Genomic DNA, 19,760 nt, shown 5'->3' on the forward strand with positions numbered 1-19,760 from the left:
TTCCCAGTCAACAAATGTTAAATAAATAAAAATAATATAAAAGACAGACTTTAAAATCCTCTTGAAGCAGTAAGTGAGTCCTTACCCTACAACTTCACTATACATTGCAAACAGAATGTTCAGTCTAGAGCAAGAACCGTAGTCTCTAAGACTGTCCTTTATGGCATCCTAAATTCAGGAGTACCATCTTCCTCCACCCAGTTAAGAATGCTGCAACATGAAGACCATAGTAGAACTGCCTAGGTTACTTACCATGATGATAGTTGTTCGAATGGCTCCTCATTGCAGTACCATTACCCTCCCTCCAGCCCCTCTAGTGTATACCTTTGGAGTTTTACACTGGGGCCAGGGAGGGGTATTCACTAATTCTTTTCTTCCAACACCCTAAAACTTCAAGTTTTCTCAGAATTTACCCTTCCTTTAATATTTTTATCTAATGGTTTCTCCCTTTCTTAGGAAGTTATTCTTGTTAAAGATAAGAAAGCTCAGAAAATGTTGTGGACGTACACGTCTTATACCACATGGTGCATGCCTACAGAGGATGCTGGCTCAGAGGGTAAGGATTCTGAGCTTTAGGAGGCTGGATGAATAAATGGGACCTTTGTTGGAAAAATCCTAGATGTTATGAATACTGTAACAGTGATCTATTCAAACATGTGCCATCATGATAAATTACCTACATAATAGCATTTTCCTCATAGCATGTCCCAGGATAGCTCTTTATATCACTACAATAATTATATTCAGCCTTGAAACTACTGTTAATGCAAAGACAATACATTATTTGCTAGACAGGTACATGTGATGTTATTCAATATTTGATTTGTGTGGGGTCCTGAGAATAAACAGCAGAAGTTAGTTGCTTATAACCCTTCTCAGTCTAAACATGCTCATTTTAACAAGTTCTGCCTGCTGAGCCAATTTGTCATATTCAAGTGTTTTTTGTACCTAGCAATGGCTGCATCATAACCATGCCTGTTATACACCATTTCACAACCATATATTATTGTTTTCCTATTTCTGGAAATCATAGTAAACCTGGAAATGTCCTTTGTAACAGCATCTCAAATCAAATTGTTGGTGTGGTTAGTTCTGAAGCAGTTACAGCCATAGTGTTCTTGCCTCAGGACAAAGAACAGAGATTTTAGAATTTACTGAACACAGTAGGGCTCCCAACTGTGAAAGTAAGCAAATGTTTCAGGAAGGATTCTTATCCTCCAAGTCAAACTCATTACATGATCTAAGACAAGTAACTACCAATGGCTGCAGAAGAGCTCTTGTTATGCTCCCTTTTAGTTCAGATGCTGGTATTAAATTTCATAAGGAGGATTTCAGAAGTGACTTGGGGAAAGCCGTATTATACATCTGGGGTCTTTCAACTGCCAGGTCCTATAGGCTCTGAAAGGTAGGTGTCCTGTGGTATTTCATGTTAACTTGATGATTATGCTTTATTGGTTGCTTGTAGATTTCTTTGGCAAAAGGAATCACTAAGTTATACAGCCATTTAGCCAGCCTTGGGTATTTCTCAGCATGCACAAGGTTGGATAAACATTTCATAACATTTACAAAAATGCATGCACAGATGATGTGGTACAGCTTATGAGTTTATGGATATAATGTTTTTATATTTTTCTTTCCAGGGGCTAAAGAAACCGTACAATCCAGTACTTGGAGAAACTTTCCGATGCATGTGGGTCCATCCAGAAACTAACAGCAAGAATTTTTATATAGCAGAACAGGTATGAGCAGGCATCTAAGACAAAATTTTATATTCAGTTTAACATAACTAATTCAAGTACACCTTAAAATGTTACAACATGGTATACAGTGGGAAAATCTGGTTGTATGATCTGCTTATTGTGACTTGTCTATGAAACAGGATCCCTACAAAGCTCTCGCCATTTATTTCACTCACTGCTTTCATCTGACCTGAGTGTTGCTATGGAACATGACGCTGAGCATACTGCACTAAACCTTAGAGCACTGTTTATAGCAGAGATATTTTTCTTTCAGATTGTGGCAGTGTATGCTGATCTTTTTTTTTAAACATGTTCTATAGTACTGTTCCAGATCTGCAGGTAAGCATGTGAAACCAGTTTATTGGATGTTTACCTGACATTTAACTTCTCAGTCCTGTTCTTCAGAGTCAAAACTATGAAGCTCTCATTTATAGAACATATGTTTTTTGTTCTTTTACAGGTATCTCAGCACCCAGCTGTTTCTGCCTTCTATGTGAGTAACAGAAAAGATGGGTTTTGTGTTGGTGGCAGCATCATGGTCAGTTCTACTTTTTGTGGTAAGTAACTTTTATTTTTTAGAAGAAAAAGCTATAAATCTATTTGTCGTGGATCACAGTGGTAGGTTTTGTAAGATTTTTAGTAGTTATTATAAGTAAGGGGTGTAAGACAGATTCATTAGAGCTCTGTGCATATAGTACGTTAAAGGAGAGCCACGGCTGAAAAATCCAGTATGCAAGCATGGCTTCTGAGGTGAGTCTTAACCCAGCACTAGCCTTTAACTAGCTTTCTTTCCATTTTCCTTCTAATAACTGTATATCAGTGACTGAGTCATTTATCTTTGGCACCTCATATTTTGACTGACCTTGTTAGTGGGATTAAGCCAGGTTGACTAGTCTTCAATAGCGATTACTGACTGGTCATTACAAGGGAAGAGGTCCTTACTGCACTTGCTAAAGCCAAAAACACAGACTCCATGGGTCCTGACAATATTCCAGGATGCTTCTTAAATAGCTTAAAGCAGACTCTATCAGGGCCACTAGAAACCCTCTCTAACCACAACCTCCAGATGGGCTTTGTCCAAGAAGAATGTAAGACTGTAGCAGTTGTCCTTTTGCATAAGGGAGTCAGTCAGCTGACCCAGGGAACTACAGACCCATAAAGCTTGACCAGTCTTATCTGCAAGACCATGGAGAGAATTATCATGGACATGATTAATAACAACACAGGAAAACTCCAAACACTGAACAAGACCCAATTTGGCTTTGTCAAAGGGAAGTCTTCTTTGCTAATTCTGGTGGACTTCTTCAGAAAAGTCACCAGGGCCATGGATGAGTTTAAAACAGTACAAACCACTTATCTAGACCTGGCCATAGCTTTCAACCCAATCCCACTCAGAGATCATAATACTGTGTTAGGTATAATCCCTAATGTCATCAGGTGGATAGCAAACTGGCTCACTGACAGGACACATGTCCGTATAGGCAGACCCACTTCCAGTAAGAAACCTTTTTCTAGTGGTGTCCCACAGGGCTCAATGCTGACACCTCTTTTGTGTGGTATATACTTCCCTGAAGTGAAGGCCAATGTTGGGGCCCTCTGGCTCATCAAGTTTGCATTTGACTGTAAGCTGGGAGCAATCATCGAATCTCTAAACATTGACATCCTACAAACAGGCCTAAAAATGTCAAACGACTGGGGCTAAAAATTGCATAACCATACCCTTCAGTAAATCAGACATATAATATTGATAGCACACCCTAAAAGTAGACTCAGCAGTGAGGAACCTGGGAACACAGATAGATAATAACCTAAACTTTAACTACCAGGTTGCTACGGTAATGACAAAATCCTTCTGTATGGCTAAACTTATAAGTAAAATCATGACATCAAGGTCAAAGTAAGTCATAGTGCCATTGTACTCAGCCCTCATCAAGCCCACATTTGAGTACAAAGTGCCCTTCTGCATGTACCTGACCAGATACTTACACCAGTTGGAGCGGCCCCAGAGGTTTCTCACTAAAAATACAAAGTGTAAACACTTGTCTTATGCATAATTATTAAAGTCCCTATCTCTTTACTCCATCTCTTATCATTTTATTAAGAAGTCACTTATGCCTGACCTACAAAGCATTCTGTGATCCAGCCCTGATGAAAATGTTACATATTCACAAGAAAAATTATACGAGGGTTAGGCGTTCCATGGACCTGAGCATTATTTGTGACTCTAACAGAACTTGCTGGAGAGACAGATTCATATCCCAAAGGCTACTTCATCTATGGAATAAACTTCTCATCTTCGTAAAGCAAAGTACATCCCCTCAATCTCTTCATAAAGAATTTGTATAAATGGATAGGGAACCATAAATTCACTGCTGGAGTACTGTCCATGTTCCTTATGAATAGAGGCAGTCTGTAAAATAACTCAGGACTTCAACACCCAAGGATGCACTACCCTGATACTACCCCATCACATGTCTGGGGAATTAAGATATAATATTGTCATATCCTCTGTATTATTGGCTAGGCTTGTAAAGGCTTTTGTACCATTAGCCTAGTAGTCAGCTGTGGACCTATGACAGAGACAAGGGTCTTATTTGGCTGTATAAGGACATATGTAGGTGCACTACATAAGAGAGGCAGTAGGACAGATGTTCATTGTTATTATACTGGTTTGACTTATGTTGAGAAAATTTTGAAATGAACATTAAAGAAGACTGCAGGTGAGTTGCTGGTAAGCATTTAACATGTAGTCTGTCTCTATCAAGCACAAATTTGCTGAGTTTGAGTGGCTTACATTCTGCAAGATGATGTATTTGAAATACATGCAGATTATATGAAACTCAGCACTGTGGACTGTGAATGCAAAAAAGGCCTGGTATTTAATTATGGGGCATAGCTACTGATGTAACTCCCAAATATTTTTTACTGAAATTTGACATTTGTAAAAGTAATTTGCTACCAAACTATATAAACTGACAGAGTCCCCTAAAATACATTCATAAATGCAGTCAGTGATTCAGGATAGGAGGTACTGGGTTCTATTCACTTTTAAGGTGGCCATTCTAGAGAAAAAAATAATAAATGAATTCAAGATTTGTTACAATGAGCACACTGTCAGGTACAGTTAAACTAAAATCTGCATAAGCCTGCAGTGACATGTTCTGAAAATTATGCCTCCCTGTGCATTTTGTACTTTACTCAGTAGCAAAACAAATACTGGTTGGTCACACTGAAGTGCACATCTTACATACACGGTCATCATAATAGGCAATCTTAAAATGGCTTTCTATCAGTAAGGTTTCCAGACAGTTGCTAAGTTGCACATTTAACAAAACAGTAGAAAAGCTTTCCAAAATGAAGCAGGCCAAGCAGAAGAAGCTGTTACCAACACATCCTGAAATGATTGCAGAAGTATAGGTGAAATTTATGTTGTGTGCTTGCAATTTGATGGTGACTTCTCATGTGCTCTGTATTTGTTCACCGTGACAGGCGGTGACATGTTGTACTTTGCATAGTTCGTGCTGGTAACTCTTTTTTTTCTGCCAAAGTATACACAGCAAACTACATTTTCAATGTCTTTCCCACTCCTACACCTGTTGTTGTTGTTGTGTCTTTCGGCTTTTCCTGGTTAGGGGTCGCCACAGTGGAACTCCGGTCCGCTAATGATTGGCAGTTGATTTTTATGTGCCGAGCTGCCAGCCCTGACCCACCTTCAACGAAGGTATGCCCATTCACGCATGTCTCCACGCAAAAGATGCTCTAACTGAGAATCGAACCGGACAGCGTCTTACTGTGAGGCGACAACGCTACCGCAGCACCACATATCAGATAATAAGAAAGGTTCATCATAAGGATCAATGCTGTGGAATTCACTTATTGTAGTAAAACTTCAGCCAAAGGAAGACTGTTTTTTGGCCAGATTCTTCAGTAGTCAAACATACCAAAGTGAGAGAGTGCATTCTCAAGCTATGGCCATTAGAGGACAGTCTAGAGACCAATCTTTGCTGCCTAAAAGTAAACAGCCACAATTCTAGCTTTGCATCATTACTGTTTGACTTAGGCATTTTTCCAGTAGTCCTTATGAAATATGAAACATATTTTATTCGGAAGTGTTTCCTTCAGACTGTATCTACAGCTTATCTGTTTTGGCTTTGGAAAATTGAATAAACAACATCCCCTAAAATTCATCCTTCGGATGAGACATTGAGCCAAGGTCCCATCTTCTTGAGTTCATGCTAGCTCAGGTTCATAGGTTCATAGGTGTGTATTAGGTTAATGGCCCTGGAACCTTTACAAGCCTTGCACAAAAGTATTGCCCTGGCACCATGCCACCCGATGTTAGTTCACAGTGCCTCTATCCAGTAGGGCAACTGGAGTGACTCCCTGGGGTGAACTTTCTGTTACCCATCCACTCGTCGAGATTTCTCTTGAAGAGGGCCAGCGAGGTGCTCTGCTTGACATGAATGGGAAGCTTATTTCAGAGTATGGGCAGTCTTTGGGAGGTGAACCTATCCCTCCAGCATGTTCTGTTGATTGTGGTAGTGAGGTTGTGATCTCTGGAGTGTGTGACGTGGGGGGGGGGGATTGGGATTTCTTTAGTTATAGCATTTCAAGTAGGGCTGGGTTGGACATGGTTTTGTAAGTCAAGCAGAGATCACCTCTAAGTAGATGATAAGAGACTGAGAACAGCCAAAGTTTCTTGAGTCTGTCCGTGTAGGACATGTGTTTAAGGCCTGGAATCCTTTTTGTGAGGTACTTTTGTGGCCTCTCCAGCTGTTGTAGGTGTCTGGTCAGGTACATGCCAAACAGGGCATTATATTCGACAACTGGTCTAATGAGGGATGAGTAGAGAGGGATGATGACCTCTTTCTTTCTGGATGCAAAACCTTTGGTTGTAAGATGTGCCATGTAGAAGGACTTTCTGACCACAGTGGCAATGTGGTGGTCGAAGGTGAGATGGCTGCTGACCTGGGTGCCCAGATCTCTTATGGCTCCTTCAGTGTTTAGTGGGCTCCCATCAGTGTGGAAATTTGTGGAAACTGAGTTTTTTCCAAAGGGAATGATAACGCATTTTTGGCTTTAAGCTTAAGGCCATGGTTCCAACACCAGTCACTGGTCTCAGAGAGGCCATTTTGTAGGATGTCTGCATCACTTGGGCAGTTGATAATGACTTTTAGCTTGCAGTCATCAGTGAACTTGGTCAGGCAGAGTCCCTCTGTGTTGGTCTGGACTTCTGAGAAGTAGATGCCAAACAGGAGAGGACCCAGGATCGAGCCCTGTGGCCAGGTTGAGGTAGGCTGTGTGTACTGACTTACTCTCATCCACAGCCTTGGTGACTGCCTTGAAGAAGTCAACCAGGTTCATTAGGCAGGATCTCCCCTTGACAAAACCAAACTGTGTGGGGTCAAGTGTTTGGAGATTGCCTATATCTTTGTTGACCAGGTCCATGATGATGCGCTCCATAGCTTTGCATACCAGACTCATCAGGCTAATGGGGCGATAGTTCCCAGGGTCTGTAGTTGCTCCCCCTTTATGGAGAGGGATGACTGTAGCAGTGCGCCATTCATTAGGGACAAAGCCTGAGGTAAGGCTGTGAATGAACAGGGCACACAGGTGTGGTGCCAGTTCATTTTGTAGCTCATGTAGGATGCAGCTAGGGATATTATTAGGTCCCATGGATGCTGTATTCTTGGCTTTGGACAATGCAGCTTTTACCTGTGTCGCAGAAGTGGTGGTACTGGGCTACTGGATGTAAAAGATCTCACAGCACCTATCAAAAAGAACGGGGGGGGGGGGGGTTCCCAGATGCCTTGTCCAAAATTCCCCTATTTGTATAAATACCACCTCCTGTTTCCCTGAAAAGAGGTCAATAGACTAGTGGAACTAACCCTGTTAAAAAAGATAAATAAAAAGTCACCACAGGTTGTTCTTGCAGCAGCAGTCATATTATTGCAAATATGCTAATCTTCTGTCATCTTTTGTTGGGGAAGAGCACAGCATTCAATAACGTTTGCACTGAACTTTGTTTAATTAAAATACATAGGTCAGAAGGTTTTTATAGAAATTTAATAATTTCACAATATTTCCTTTTCTTTTTCTTCATTGTAAGCTATTTGTAGTACCTAAACTTGTGGAATTATAAAAGACTAAAGAGATACATGAGAAGCCCACATGAAAACATATAGTTAAGAAAAGTATGACTGTGTAGCCAGGTCCAACTCACAGTCAGCTGTTGAGCAGGTACTTACAGGTCTATTGTTCTGTGTAGCATGTCTCTCTTACCAAAAGCTGAAGTTCAGGTTTATTTGCCCACTCTGATGAAGGAAGTCAGTTCGATTTCCTGTAGTGTCCCAGTTAGACATGTTACATCAAACTCTAGTTCACTGTGTAAGCTACGATGCCACATAGTCACTCCTTAAATTTATTAAAGCTTACCTTAACATTTTCTAAGGTGCCACAGTCTTTAATTTCATTATCTAAAAAAAAAAAAAAAAAAAAAAAACTTGTTCTAGTATTTAAAAACCCTGTTACAAAGCCAGGTACTAGTAATATTACTCATCTTACACATTCATAGAAGTGTTCTATTTCCATGCAGTTGAGATGCTCTTACTCCAGGGCATTTAGACAGAAACGTGTCTTTACTTACCTTGAATACCATAATCATTTCACTTTTCAACCTTCCTTAAGATGATGTATGCAACCGATAATGCCTGTCAGGGTGTGTGTTAATGTGTAATCAACGCCCGCCCAGGGGTGTTGTGACACCCAACACCTCAGGCAGAAGGCCTCTACACCCCTGAAAGGGCATTAATTATACATTAACACACACCCTGGAGGGCATTATTGCACTTAGAGAATGGGCTTTCTGTAAAATTGTTGTGTTTTACTTACTTATTTTCTTTTTAAGTACTATATATTTTTTTAATATATTTTTGATGTAAAATAGTTCCTCCGCATAATGTATCAAATTTGCTGTTGTGTATGTTAATGTTGTTGGAGGAAGCATTCTACATCCAAAATATAACACTTTAAAAATGTTCAGGTATTTCCTTTATCTTTTTGGTTCCTTTCTGCTAAAATATTTGGTTTGTTGTCATTTATTAGAGATTGATGTCTCTAAATGAGGACATAAATTTGAGTTTCAGACTCTCATTTTATTTAGAAAATACATTCTAACATAAATCCTGTTATTTAAGCAACTTTTATAAGAATGATAATTAAAATCTGTTCTATTTTTGAGAATTTGTTCTCCTTTTATTTTATTTATCCATATTTCTTTAGATGAAAGGTCGAGAGGTATGTAAATCTCTTTATTACTATTATCAGTGGTGGATCTCTTTCATGTAGGCAGACATACACACACACACCTCTGCTTCAGAAAATGCAAGCTGACACAAATCCTAATGTTGAAGTAATGTTGTGATTTTATAACAGGATCATGTAAATATATATTGTTATTTTGAGCCTTTGTCCCCTGTTTATTTTATGCTTTTCCAAATATGTTCAGTTAAGAGGTTGAGAGGTATGCAGACCTCTTAACTGCTGCTGCCAGGGATCGCTCTCACTGTTCACTCTGTCTCTCTCTCACACACATGCACACAAATACACACACACACACACACACACACACACACACACACACACACACGCACGCACACACTGTTACTTTAAGTTTCTTTACTTTTTTACAACAACGGTGTTTAGCGAGTGTAAAATAACAGCTCAGTTGATCTCACTGTTCAGTGTCTCTGTCTCTTTGTCATACACACATACACAGTCTCTTTTGCTTTCACACACACACACACACACACACACACACACACACACACACACACACACACACACACTTTTTCTTTTAATTTTCTTCTTTTTTTCTTTTTTCATTTTACACTCACTAAACAGCAGAAGCATTCCTTAGTGAGTGTAAAATAATGGCAGATGTTAGTTTTTTTCTGTCGGTGCTCCCCGGCACCTTGATATGCTGCTGTGCAGCAGCAGACTCATTTTTCAGCAGGCATTACTTGTATATTAATACTCTGCTGGGGAAGGTTTGTTCTCCAGTCAGGATGTGATCTGCGGATAACCCATTCAGTAAAGAGAGTTAACACTCTGAGTCTTTCAAAACAAGACATGCTGGTAAGAGAGCATATCTGTGTAGTAAGGCAATATTGGATTCAGTCTGGAGCCATAGTATTAGATTTTGATATAATAGACCAAAAAATGACATCCTAACTCCAATTTTTTATGTATAAGATTCACAAATAAAGAGAACAAATCATCTTTCATAACAGAACTAATAAATAAATTAATGCAAACCAACATTTATAGCCTCTATTTTTTATTTGCAAGTCTTGGTTAGTAAAGGTCGATTTATTGTCCAACAGTGCTCTAGGATCTTTGAAGACAGTAACATTTTCAAAAAATATCTCCTGATTAATATTAGTCCAGGTTTACAGTTTATGTAAAGAGCCCAAAGTATGTTTTCATCATTCAAAATTATTAATAACTTTGTGAAATGTAATTCTTAAATCAACAGTGGGAGGTATGCTTGTGGGTCTGGGTCAGCTTTTGGCACAATAATGTTTCTTACTCCCTTTCAAACTTTCTTTCCAGCTGTGTTGATAGCGATGTCATGGGTTTGGTTGTCATTTGGATAGGTACCAAAGGTATAACCAAGATTTTGTATCTGGGAGCAGATGGCCATGCTTTGGATATTGGGGAAGTGAGCTGAGGGCTCAATGTCAGTTCCCCTTGGTGTCAAAGGGTACCTGTGTTCATAGATTGAGAAGCATAACACAGGAATATGTTTATTGATACAAAGGCTGCATCCAGTTTTATGCCAGAAACAAACACATTATACTTCTTTGAAGAAAGTTACAAAAAATAAATACATAAATAAAAAAATAGGGAATGCATGCACCCATTATAAGAAACAGTCAGTGAAAAGACCACAAGCTAATATTCTGATCAAACGTCCCTTTTCATTTTCCAAATGTTTAGAGTTTCTAATGACAGAAAGGGACCATGTTCATATGTCTCTGTATGATTAAAATTCATGAAATTAGTATTACTTCAATTTTTAATGTTTTCCAAGAATGCTCATTTCAGGACTTGCAGATTACCCAGAACTGTTTCTTTCTGTAATTCATATGGAGTTATGGACAATGATGATGTAAACTGTCTATCATCGGTGCTTCTACAGAGAACATGCCTTTTAGTAAAACCACTCAATTTATGAAATGAAATACAAAAAATTTTCATTTCCCAAACAGACATACATAAAAATGGAAAAAATGGTTTACCTTAGGCCAGTACCAATATTACCTTGCGCTGACTGATTTAATGACATTTCAGAAAGAAGATGCTATGTTATATGCAACAAACAAGTGTGACAAATTTTCCAGAGTGCCGTGAGTAGTATAGTTACCTGTAACAATTTCACAGCTGATCCAGTTGCACTTGCATTAATAAAGGATCAGATCCCCCCCCCCCGTCCTAAGGTTACCATCAGATAAAAATGTTCAGTAAGTTCTGGTTTAATTTTATGGGTGAAGAACTAGCACACTGATAGAATGTAATGAAGAAAGGTGAGGGAGTGAGCCATGGTGTTTTCTTTTGGGTCAGCTATAAATTAAATTTTATGCTTGTTAGATGAAGGATCTATCTGCTTATGTTGTTGTTGTTGTTGTCTTTCAGCTTTTCCCGGTTAGGGGTCGCCACAGCGGAACTCTGGTCCGCTAATGATTGGCAGTAGATTTTCACGAACGCGTAGGTGCCAGCTCGACGTTCAATCTTCAACGAAGGCACGCCCATTTACGCATGTCTTTTGAATTCCCACCCAACTGTGGGGAGGACATGCAGACTCCACACAGAAGGCACTCCCCGCACTCCAGCCAAGAATCGAACGGGAGAACCTTTTGCTGTGAGGCAACAATGCTACCGCTGCACCACCGCGGAAGTAAGGATCTATCTGCTTATGATACCAAGAAATGTAATAGTATGGGGACACTTGAAATGATGAACAGGATAAACATCTATTTGGAAGGCAGAGAAATGGCCGGAGATATGGCAGCACTCATTATTTTGAAAAAATAAAAACTGCAAATGATTCCGTGTTTGAGTAGAAAATCAGAAATTAAACATTAATTGTAACTGTAGGGCATAAAGTAGTAGAAATAGTAATTGAAAAGGATTTCTTGCCATGGTCTTTCCACTGATTCCCTGAAGTACATATCTTGGACTCTTTTATGCTGTAAATGACAGCATCTTGGCACTCTTTCACTATTTTAACTGCAGTTTTAGCAGTTTCCTTACTTTTGTTTCCATGCCTTGTGATCTTAAATGTAGCATTTGATCTTACCCTTGAGACTTAATAAACAGCGTAGTTCTGGGGTTCACACTCCTAGTGGTAAACTGTTAGCATGATCTTTTAACAGATTTTTAGTAATTCCCCAGTTTCTGGTTGCAATTCTTGTTGCAATGATTTTACTTGCATACAGCCTACCTGGCCCCCACATTGCTATTTTTAACTACGCTTGATGCATGATTTTGGATCTGATTCATGGTCCTGTCTTCTATTGCCTGGGATTGAGGTTATTGCTGGCTGCTTGGTTCTGTAGTAAAGGAGAGGTGAATTTATAAGTTAGAGATTATTTCTTGGGCCTTTTACTTACTACCATAGACATGTATGGAGTGACATTTTGGCTGTTTATCAACTCAAGACCCAAAGGTATTATAGTAAAAGGTACAATGACTGATTGAATTACATTCAGATCTGTCTGATCTCTGTTACAGGATGGGTTTTCATTTTGACTGCCAATTGATGAAAACAAGATTAAAACTGGTATGGGAGGCTGTCAAGAGACCTACACAGCAACACTGAAGGAGCTGCAGGAATTTCTGGCAAGTACTGGTTGTGTACTACCTGTGACAACAATCTTCCGTATTCTCCATATGTCTGGATTATGGGGTAGGGTTGCAAGACAAAAGCCTTTTCTTACACAGAAAAACATCCAGGCCCGGCTAAAATTTGCAAAACAATACATCAAGTCTCCCAAAAGCATTTGGGAAAAAGTGTTATGGTCTGATGAGACCAAGGTTGAACAGATACATATTACGTTGTCGAACCGTAACAAGTTCGAATGCCATATTGTCGAACCCATATGTTCAAACTTGGGAAAGTTTGAACGTTTCAATGGGGATTTCCATTCAGTGCAGTAAAGGGTAGATTTCCCTTTACTGCACTGTAGTGCGATCTCGGAGTTGGTATATTTAAAGAGCGGGGGGGGGGTGCAGGGGGGCTTGCAACTGTCAGGTAGTTTTTTTCCTGTTATTTTTTTTTTTTTTGACGTTTTCAAACTTTTGAAAGTTCGAATGTGTGGGTTCAACCATATGGCTTTCGGACTTTTAAAAGTTCGACAACGTAATATGAACCCGGTTAAACTATATGACCACAATTCCAAAAGGTATGTTTGGTGCAAAAACAACACTTCGTATCATCAAAAGAACACCATCCCCACGGTGAAGCATGGTGGTGGCAGTATCATGATTTGGGGTTGCTTTTCTTCAGTTGGAACTGGGGCTTTAGTCAAGGTGGAGGAAATCATGAACAGATCCATATACCAGTCACTTTTGGCCCAAAACCTTCAGGCATCTGCTAGAAAGCTGAAGATGAAGAGGAATTTCACCTTTCAGCATGACAATGACCCCAAGCATACATACATATCAACAAAAGAATGTCTTCACCAGAAAAAAAATTAAAGTTTTGGAATGGCCCACACCTATAAATCCAATACAAAATTTGTGGGGTGACCTAAAGAGAGCTGTATACAAGAGATGTCCTCCTATTCTGACAGATTTGGAGCACTTTTGCAAGAAAGAGTGGGCAAATATTACCAAGTCAAAATGTCCCATGCTGATAGGTTCCTACCCAAGAAGACTGAATGCTGTAATTAAATCAAAAGGTGCTTCAACAAAGTATTAGTTTAAGGGAGAGCACACTTATGCAGCCATCTTATTGTGCATTTTTTATTTTTTTATATTTTTCCCCTAACAGATTTGTTTGTTTTTCAATTGAATTGTACAGGCTATAGGTCACATTAAAGGAGGGAAAAGTTTTGGAATGATTTATTGTAGTCTCATTTTTTTATATCACAAAAACCTGGCATTTTAATAGGGTGTGTACACTTTTTATATACACTATATGTCCTGTTCTATCTGTCAGGCTTTTGTACCTAAAACCTTACATAGTAGACTTTCTTGTTTGGCACTGTATCTTGAGAATCAGTGTCTTAAACTTCTCACAAAATATATGATGGAGGGAAGGAACTTCCTATCCCAAGGGACAGCTGTAAGGGAAGAAGATGTCTGAGAAGCCTAGGCCGGAATCTTCTGCTGTTCAGCCTCTGCCAGATGTCTTTCCTGAGGTGAGTGAATGCCCAGAGTTTCGCCAGGCTTTGTTGTCATATTCCTGTGCTGTGACTGGGTTGGAGGCCAGCGGGGAATCCGACTTTAAGCACATCCTGGGAGGCTCTGCAGACATCCATTTCGGACATTCAGGGGGAACCGAGGTTTATCATTTCTGTGGGGCCTAAGGGTGTTCCTCAGATTTTAGTCAGAGAAGAGGTCCCTATTACCATTACTGAATGCCATCTTGGGTCAGAGCCTTCCAAGTTTTTTAAGGCAGATGTCCCATTGAAGAAAAACAAAACTAAACATATTTCTGATGTTCCTAAGGATCCACAGAGTGAGTGGTTGGCCTTCACTCAGGGTTTGTTTAGTGCTTTGGTGACAGTGAAGCCTCTTCAGGGAGTTTCTGTTCCAGCTCCTGCGTGGTCCTCTACTCCCCTTAAAAGGCCAGGGAACATGATTCCTCTGAGGAAGAGTTGGATTAGAATGAGGAATCCTTATTCTTCTCAGATTCCTTTTCCTTTGGACTATGAGTCAGAGGAAGAGTAATCTTCCAGTCCTCATACTTCCTAAGAAGAGATTTCTTTTGGGGACACAATCTCCAGAATGATGGAGTTTTTTTAAATGAGACTGTGCTCAGGTCTCTGAGATTCATAAGACACAGTATAAGTTGCAGCAGATGGAATCTCCTAAACCTTCTGCTGTTCCTCCTGTTTTGGCTGCTTTGTTGGATGCATTTTCCAATGCCTCTAAAGCTCCATGTTCTCAGATCCTTGCTTCCAAGAAACCTAATAGGTTCTATAGGGTGCCTGAGGACTGTACATTTTTGTACAAGTGTCCTGCTGTTGACCCCTCAGTGATGTCTGTAATTTCTGACAAGCCATCTCAATTGCAAGTGTAGTTATGATGCAGCAGATGCTTCTTCTGTGGCTGCTGTTTTTGGGTCAGTGATGAGGAGGTATTATTGGCTTTGTCTTCAGCCTTTAACTGATGATATCAAGGCTAGGTTGATGGATGCCCCTCTTGATAATAAACACTTGTTTGGTGAAGCTGCTGCTGAATTGTAAGTCCCTTTAGGATAAGGGAAAAGCTTTACAGGAACTCAAGCATGTGTTGTTCCTAAATTTCAACTTAACTACCCCAATAAGCCAGCCTTTGTTTGCAGGTAATCTCACCCTCCACCTATGGGCAAAAAAGAGTGGCAAGCAGGCTCCTCCTGCTAAAGCTACTCAGACGTCAGTACCTCAGAAGTCTTCCTTTGCAGATAAACCAGGTGCCATCTGACTGTCCTATTCTTCCCAGCCACTTCCTTTTTCTCTTTGCATCTCTCTGTTACTCTTCCTGTTTGGCTACAAATTACTCAGGATTCCTAGCTTCTGTCCATTATTTGCCAGGGGTATTTCATGGTGTTAGACATCCCTTCCCCCCTTTTGTGGGTATTCCTCAGCCTCCTCAGGAATGACTCTCCTTTTTCCCAAAGGTGCTTCAGGACCTTTTGACTAAGGGTACTATTCAAGAGGTGCCTGCATCCCAAAGGGGGGGGGTTACTCCAGGATACCTCTAGTACCCAGATTCAGGAAATACCTAGCCAATTCTAGACCTCTCTCATCTAAACACTTTTCTGAAGGCACCCTCTTTTGTTGTGTTGTCCCTTCAGACTTTCTCCCCTTTTTTGCTTCTTCAATCTTATATGGTGTCTCTGGATCTCAAGGATGGTTATCTCCATATTCTGATCCATCCCCTTTTCAGGAAGTTTTTGCATTTCTCTGTTGCTACCTGACATTTTCAGTTCTCTCCTTTGCCCTTTCTACTGCCCCAAGGTATTGAAATGCCTCGCTTATGTGTTTGCTTCTTGCAGGATTTAGTGAATCCAAGTATTTCCTTATTTGGATGACCTTCTGTTTTAGGCATCCTTTCTAGAGATCCTGTTGCAAAATCTCCATTTTGCCATTTCTGTTCTTCAGAGCCTTGGATTTACAATAAACTTCAAAAAGTCTTCTTTGACTCCTTCTCAAGACCATGTTTTTCTGGGTTCCAGGATTCAGACACTGCCTTTGCGGGCATCCCTGGCTCCTTCAGAGGCCTTGACCCTTGTTTCTTTCTTTCAAACTCTTCTTCCTCTGGCTTCCATTACAGCCAGGGAGTTTCTGAGAGCTCTGAGATTCATGGAACCCACCCATCCCTATGCTCCCTTTGGCCAAACTTCACATAAGGAAGTTCCAGTGGTTCCTGAAGTCAGTTTGGCTTTAACATGCTCATCCCCTAGAATTTGTAGTTCATCTTCTACCTAGTCTCAAGAAGGAACTCCAATGGTGGATCCAGCAGTTGTCCCTAAATCCAGTGATCCCTTTTCATCCCCCTCTTCCCTGTCAGGAGCTGTTCACAGATGCCTGAGTCGTGGAATGGGGAGCAGCTTTTGGCTCTCTAAAGGTGCAGGGGGTGTGGTCACCTCTTCAACAGAAAGAACATATCAGTGTCAAAGAGATGAGAACTTTCTGCTGGCACTTCAGGCTTTTCATCCTCTTTTCTCCCTGGGACCTCTCAAGGTGTTTACAGACAATACCACAGTGATGTGGTATGCAAACAAACGAGGGGAATAAAACAATTATTTTCTTTGCCAGTTGGCATTCCTGGTATGGGAACTTGCTGTCCAGTATCAAGTGACTGTTCAGGCAGTTTATATTCTCTCAGGTCAAAACACTCTGGCAGATGAGTGAGTAGGTCCTTAACTCAATCGCATGAATGGATACTTCACAGAGATGTGTTTCTGGACATTGTTCACCAGTGGGGTACTTCTCAAATAGATCTATTTGCCTCTCTCTGAAAAAGACAACTTCCTCTGTTTGTGCCAGAGTCCCAGGTTCTCTAGTGTGGAAGGTGGATGCCTTTACTTAGAAGGGGATGTTTCTTTATGCTCTCCCTCCCCTTCTTCTCAATCCAAACGTCCTGTTCAAAATTCAACAGAGCGCCCCCAAAATCTTGTTGGTGTCTACCTTTTGGCAAAGACAGCATTGGTTGCCTTTTCTTCTGTTTTTTGTCAAGGGCAATCATCGCAAGTTACTTCACAGGGTAGACCTACTCACACAAGACAAGGTATCTCTTATCCATCCCCACCTGTTCACTCTTCAACTGACTCTGTAGGTGATAGGATTTTGATTTCACATAGACACCTTTATTTGGAGGACGTGCTTAGGTTCCTGCAGGAGGCCAAGAACCCCAATGCTAGGAAATCCTACTTATCCAAATGGAAGACGTTTTCTGTTTGGTATGCTTCTCGTAACCTGGATCCACTTTCTGTGGATGTTCCTTTGGTTCTGTCTTATCTGTGTGAATTGCTCAATGCTGGATTGGCTTATTCTACTGTTAAGGCTCACTTATCAGCTATCTCTGCTTGTCTGCCTTAACCTCCTCCTTCAGCTTCTAGATTTGAAGCTAAACAATTCCTAAAATGTGTCCTTCATATTAGGCCTCCCAGGAAGCCTGTTCCTCCTCTATGGCATCTTAATATTGTTTTGGAGAAATTGACTTAAGCTCCTTTTGAACCTGCAGCTTCAGCTTCTTTGCAATATTGCTCTTGGAAGACTGTTCTTTTGTTAGCCCTTACTTCTGGCAGATAGGTGTCTGAGCTTCAAGCCCTTATAGCTTGTCCTCCTTTTTGTTTCATAAGGACAGGGTATCCTTGTGTACTATTCCTTCTTTTATGCCCAAGGTGACAAATGAGTTGTCCCTTAATCAGTCTATTCCTTTTCCCTTCTCCATAATCTGCTGGTGAGAAGGTGCTGCACACGTTGGACGTGCAATGACAACTCAGATTTTATTTGGATAAGACTAAAACTACTAGGAAATCTTATCAGCTCTTTGCTTCCTTTCATCCCAGGTCCTCGGGATTAACTGTATCCAAGCAGACTATTTCTTCTTGCATCTCAAAAAATATTTATTTTTCGTATTGTTTTCATGGTAAGCACCTTCCTTGTTCTGTTAAGGCTCATTCTACTAGGGATGTGTCTTCTTCTGGTGCTTTTTTCAGGGGTTTGGATACTAACTCTATTCTTGAGGCAGCTACCTGGACTTCTGTGCATACATTTGCCAAGCACTACAAGTTGAACAATCAGAAAAAAACAGATAACGCCTGATTGGCTGGACTTGATTATTTAAGAGGAAGTATTTCTTAGTTTAACAGGATCTGAAGAAGGCATACAGCCGAAAGTGCTCATCCTGGTTGTTTTAGCCTTATTTACATTTGGATTGTGTGTTTTACAGAATAAATTCTCTTTTCATGGTGGCATCTCTATTTGTTTTTAAGCACTACAAGTTGGGTGGAATCTCCATAGTTAGAGCTGGTTTTGCTAGGGCCATCCTTCATGGCTTCCTATAGGGCTCTGCTGGTCTTTCCTCCTCCCATGTTTCTTCCTGAACTTTGGCACTCTCCCTAATGTTATGAATGCTGCAACAGTGTAATGGTAGGGCATAGCACAGTTGTGTAAAATCTTACCATAATGGTATATGTCCTCCTCTTCACTGTTAAGTATTCACTCCCTACCTCCTCCCCCTGGTCCATTTGTCTTCTGGATATATTGGTTACCTCTTAGTTTTCTTTAGACTGGCTTTCCTACTGGGACTTTCAGTTCTGAGGATGGTATGTCTGAACATCACCTTTATACCCTATGCTGCAGCATACCTTAAAACAACCTAAGACTTTGATATACTGGCTGGATGTCTGGCTGCCCTAGGCAAGGGATCCCTAATGTTATGAATACTGCAACAGTGAACAGAAGGACATCTACAGTTATGGTAAGATTTTACACAACTGTACTATCTTTTGAGCCACCATTATTTAAGCTGTTTGGGAATTTGATCCCTTTTTTCCAGAGATACCCATTTTTTTTTCTGGTGTTTATTCCATACTGTGATAAAGTTTTGATTTGTCTATTCAACATGAATAGTCATATCCAGTGTTTATTTCAGTGTAATTGTTTCATAGTATCACTGGAATATCACAGCTAAAGCAATTTTTAGTTAATTAAATCACAAATAGTATTTGCTATTGTCATTAGCCTGAGCTTTCTTTTGAAGTTCTAAGAACTGTCTGAGCTTATTTTCCTTGGTGGATCATTCCACAGCTTGACAAATCCTATGGGGAAGGAGTTATCTCTCTTATCCAAACATTTCCTGAAAACTAGTAGAATTAGTCCTTTCTTTCTAGCTTCACTTGGTAGAATATCTTATTCCATGTGAAAGAACACCAGTTAAACAGGACTTTTATCACAATAAATAGTTTTCATAAATCTCTTATAATGAGAGGCCCAGTACCATCATTTGGTCCTCTTATGGATAGTTGTTAACTGCCTAGATTCTTGTTGCAATACATCTTGAACTCTGTTAGTGGATATTGTGCAGACATGTCCAAGGAAGCTCTAACGTTATTGTATTATCTATTACATTTTAAATATTGTTGTATTTTAATTAGCTTTCTGTGGAAATAGCTGTCAGCTGTCTTATTTAACCTTTATGTTAACAACTTTGTGTGTTGCTTTAGTTACATAATTTTAAATTTAATCTAGTTATTTGGTCTATTTGTATTGCTAAGCATTTTTGTCTGCTACAGTGGCACCA

At 40.0% G+C, this 19,760-nt stretch overlaps 1 protein-coding gene across 1 annotated transcript in view; it reads left to right on the forward strand.

The window, feature by feature from the left end:
- The window catches only part of LOC122814267 (oxysterol-binding protein-related protein 8-like), a 716,151-nt gene that overhangs the window by 361,353 nt on the left and 335,038 nt on the right, over nucleotides 1–19,760 (forward strand). Inside the window, exons 9-10 of the mRNA XM_044086861.1 lie at nucleotides 1,641–1,739; nucleotides 2,200–2,296. Coding sequence (XP_043942796.1) covers nucleotides 1,641–1,739; nucleotides 2,200–2,296 — 196 coding nt within the window. The remainder of the gene's footprint in view (nucleotides 1–1,640; nucleotides 1,740–2,199; nucleotides 2,297–19,760) is intronic.

The sequence above is a fragment of the Protopterus annectens genome, chromosome 10.part0 (assembly GCF_019279795.1).
Source record: "Protopterus annectens isolate FY-2018-M chromosome 10.part0, PAN1.0, whole genome shotgun sequence".
NCBI lineage: Eukaryota > Metazoa > Chordata > Ceratodontiformes > Protopteridae > Protopterus > Protopterus annectens.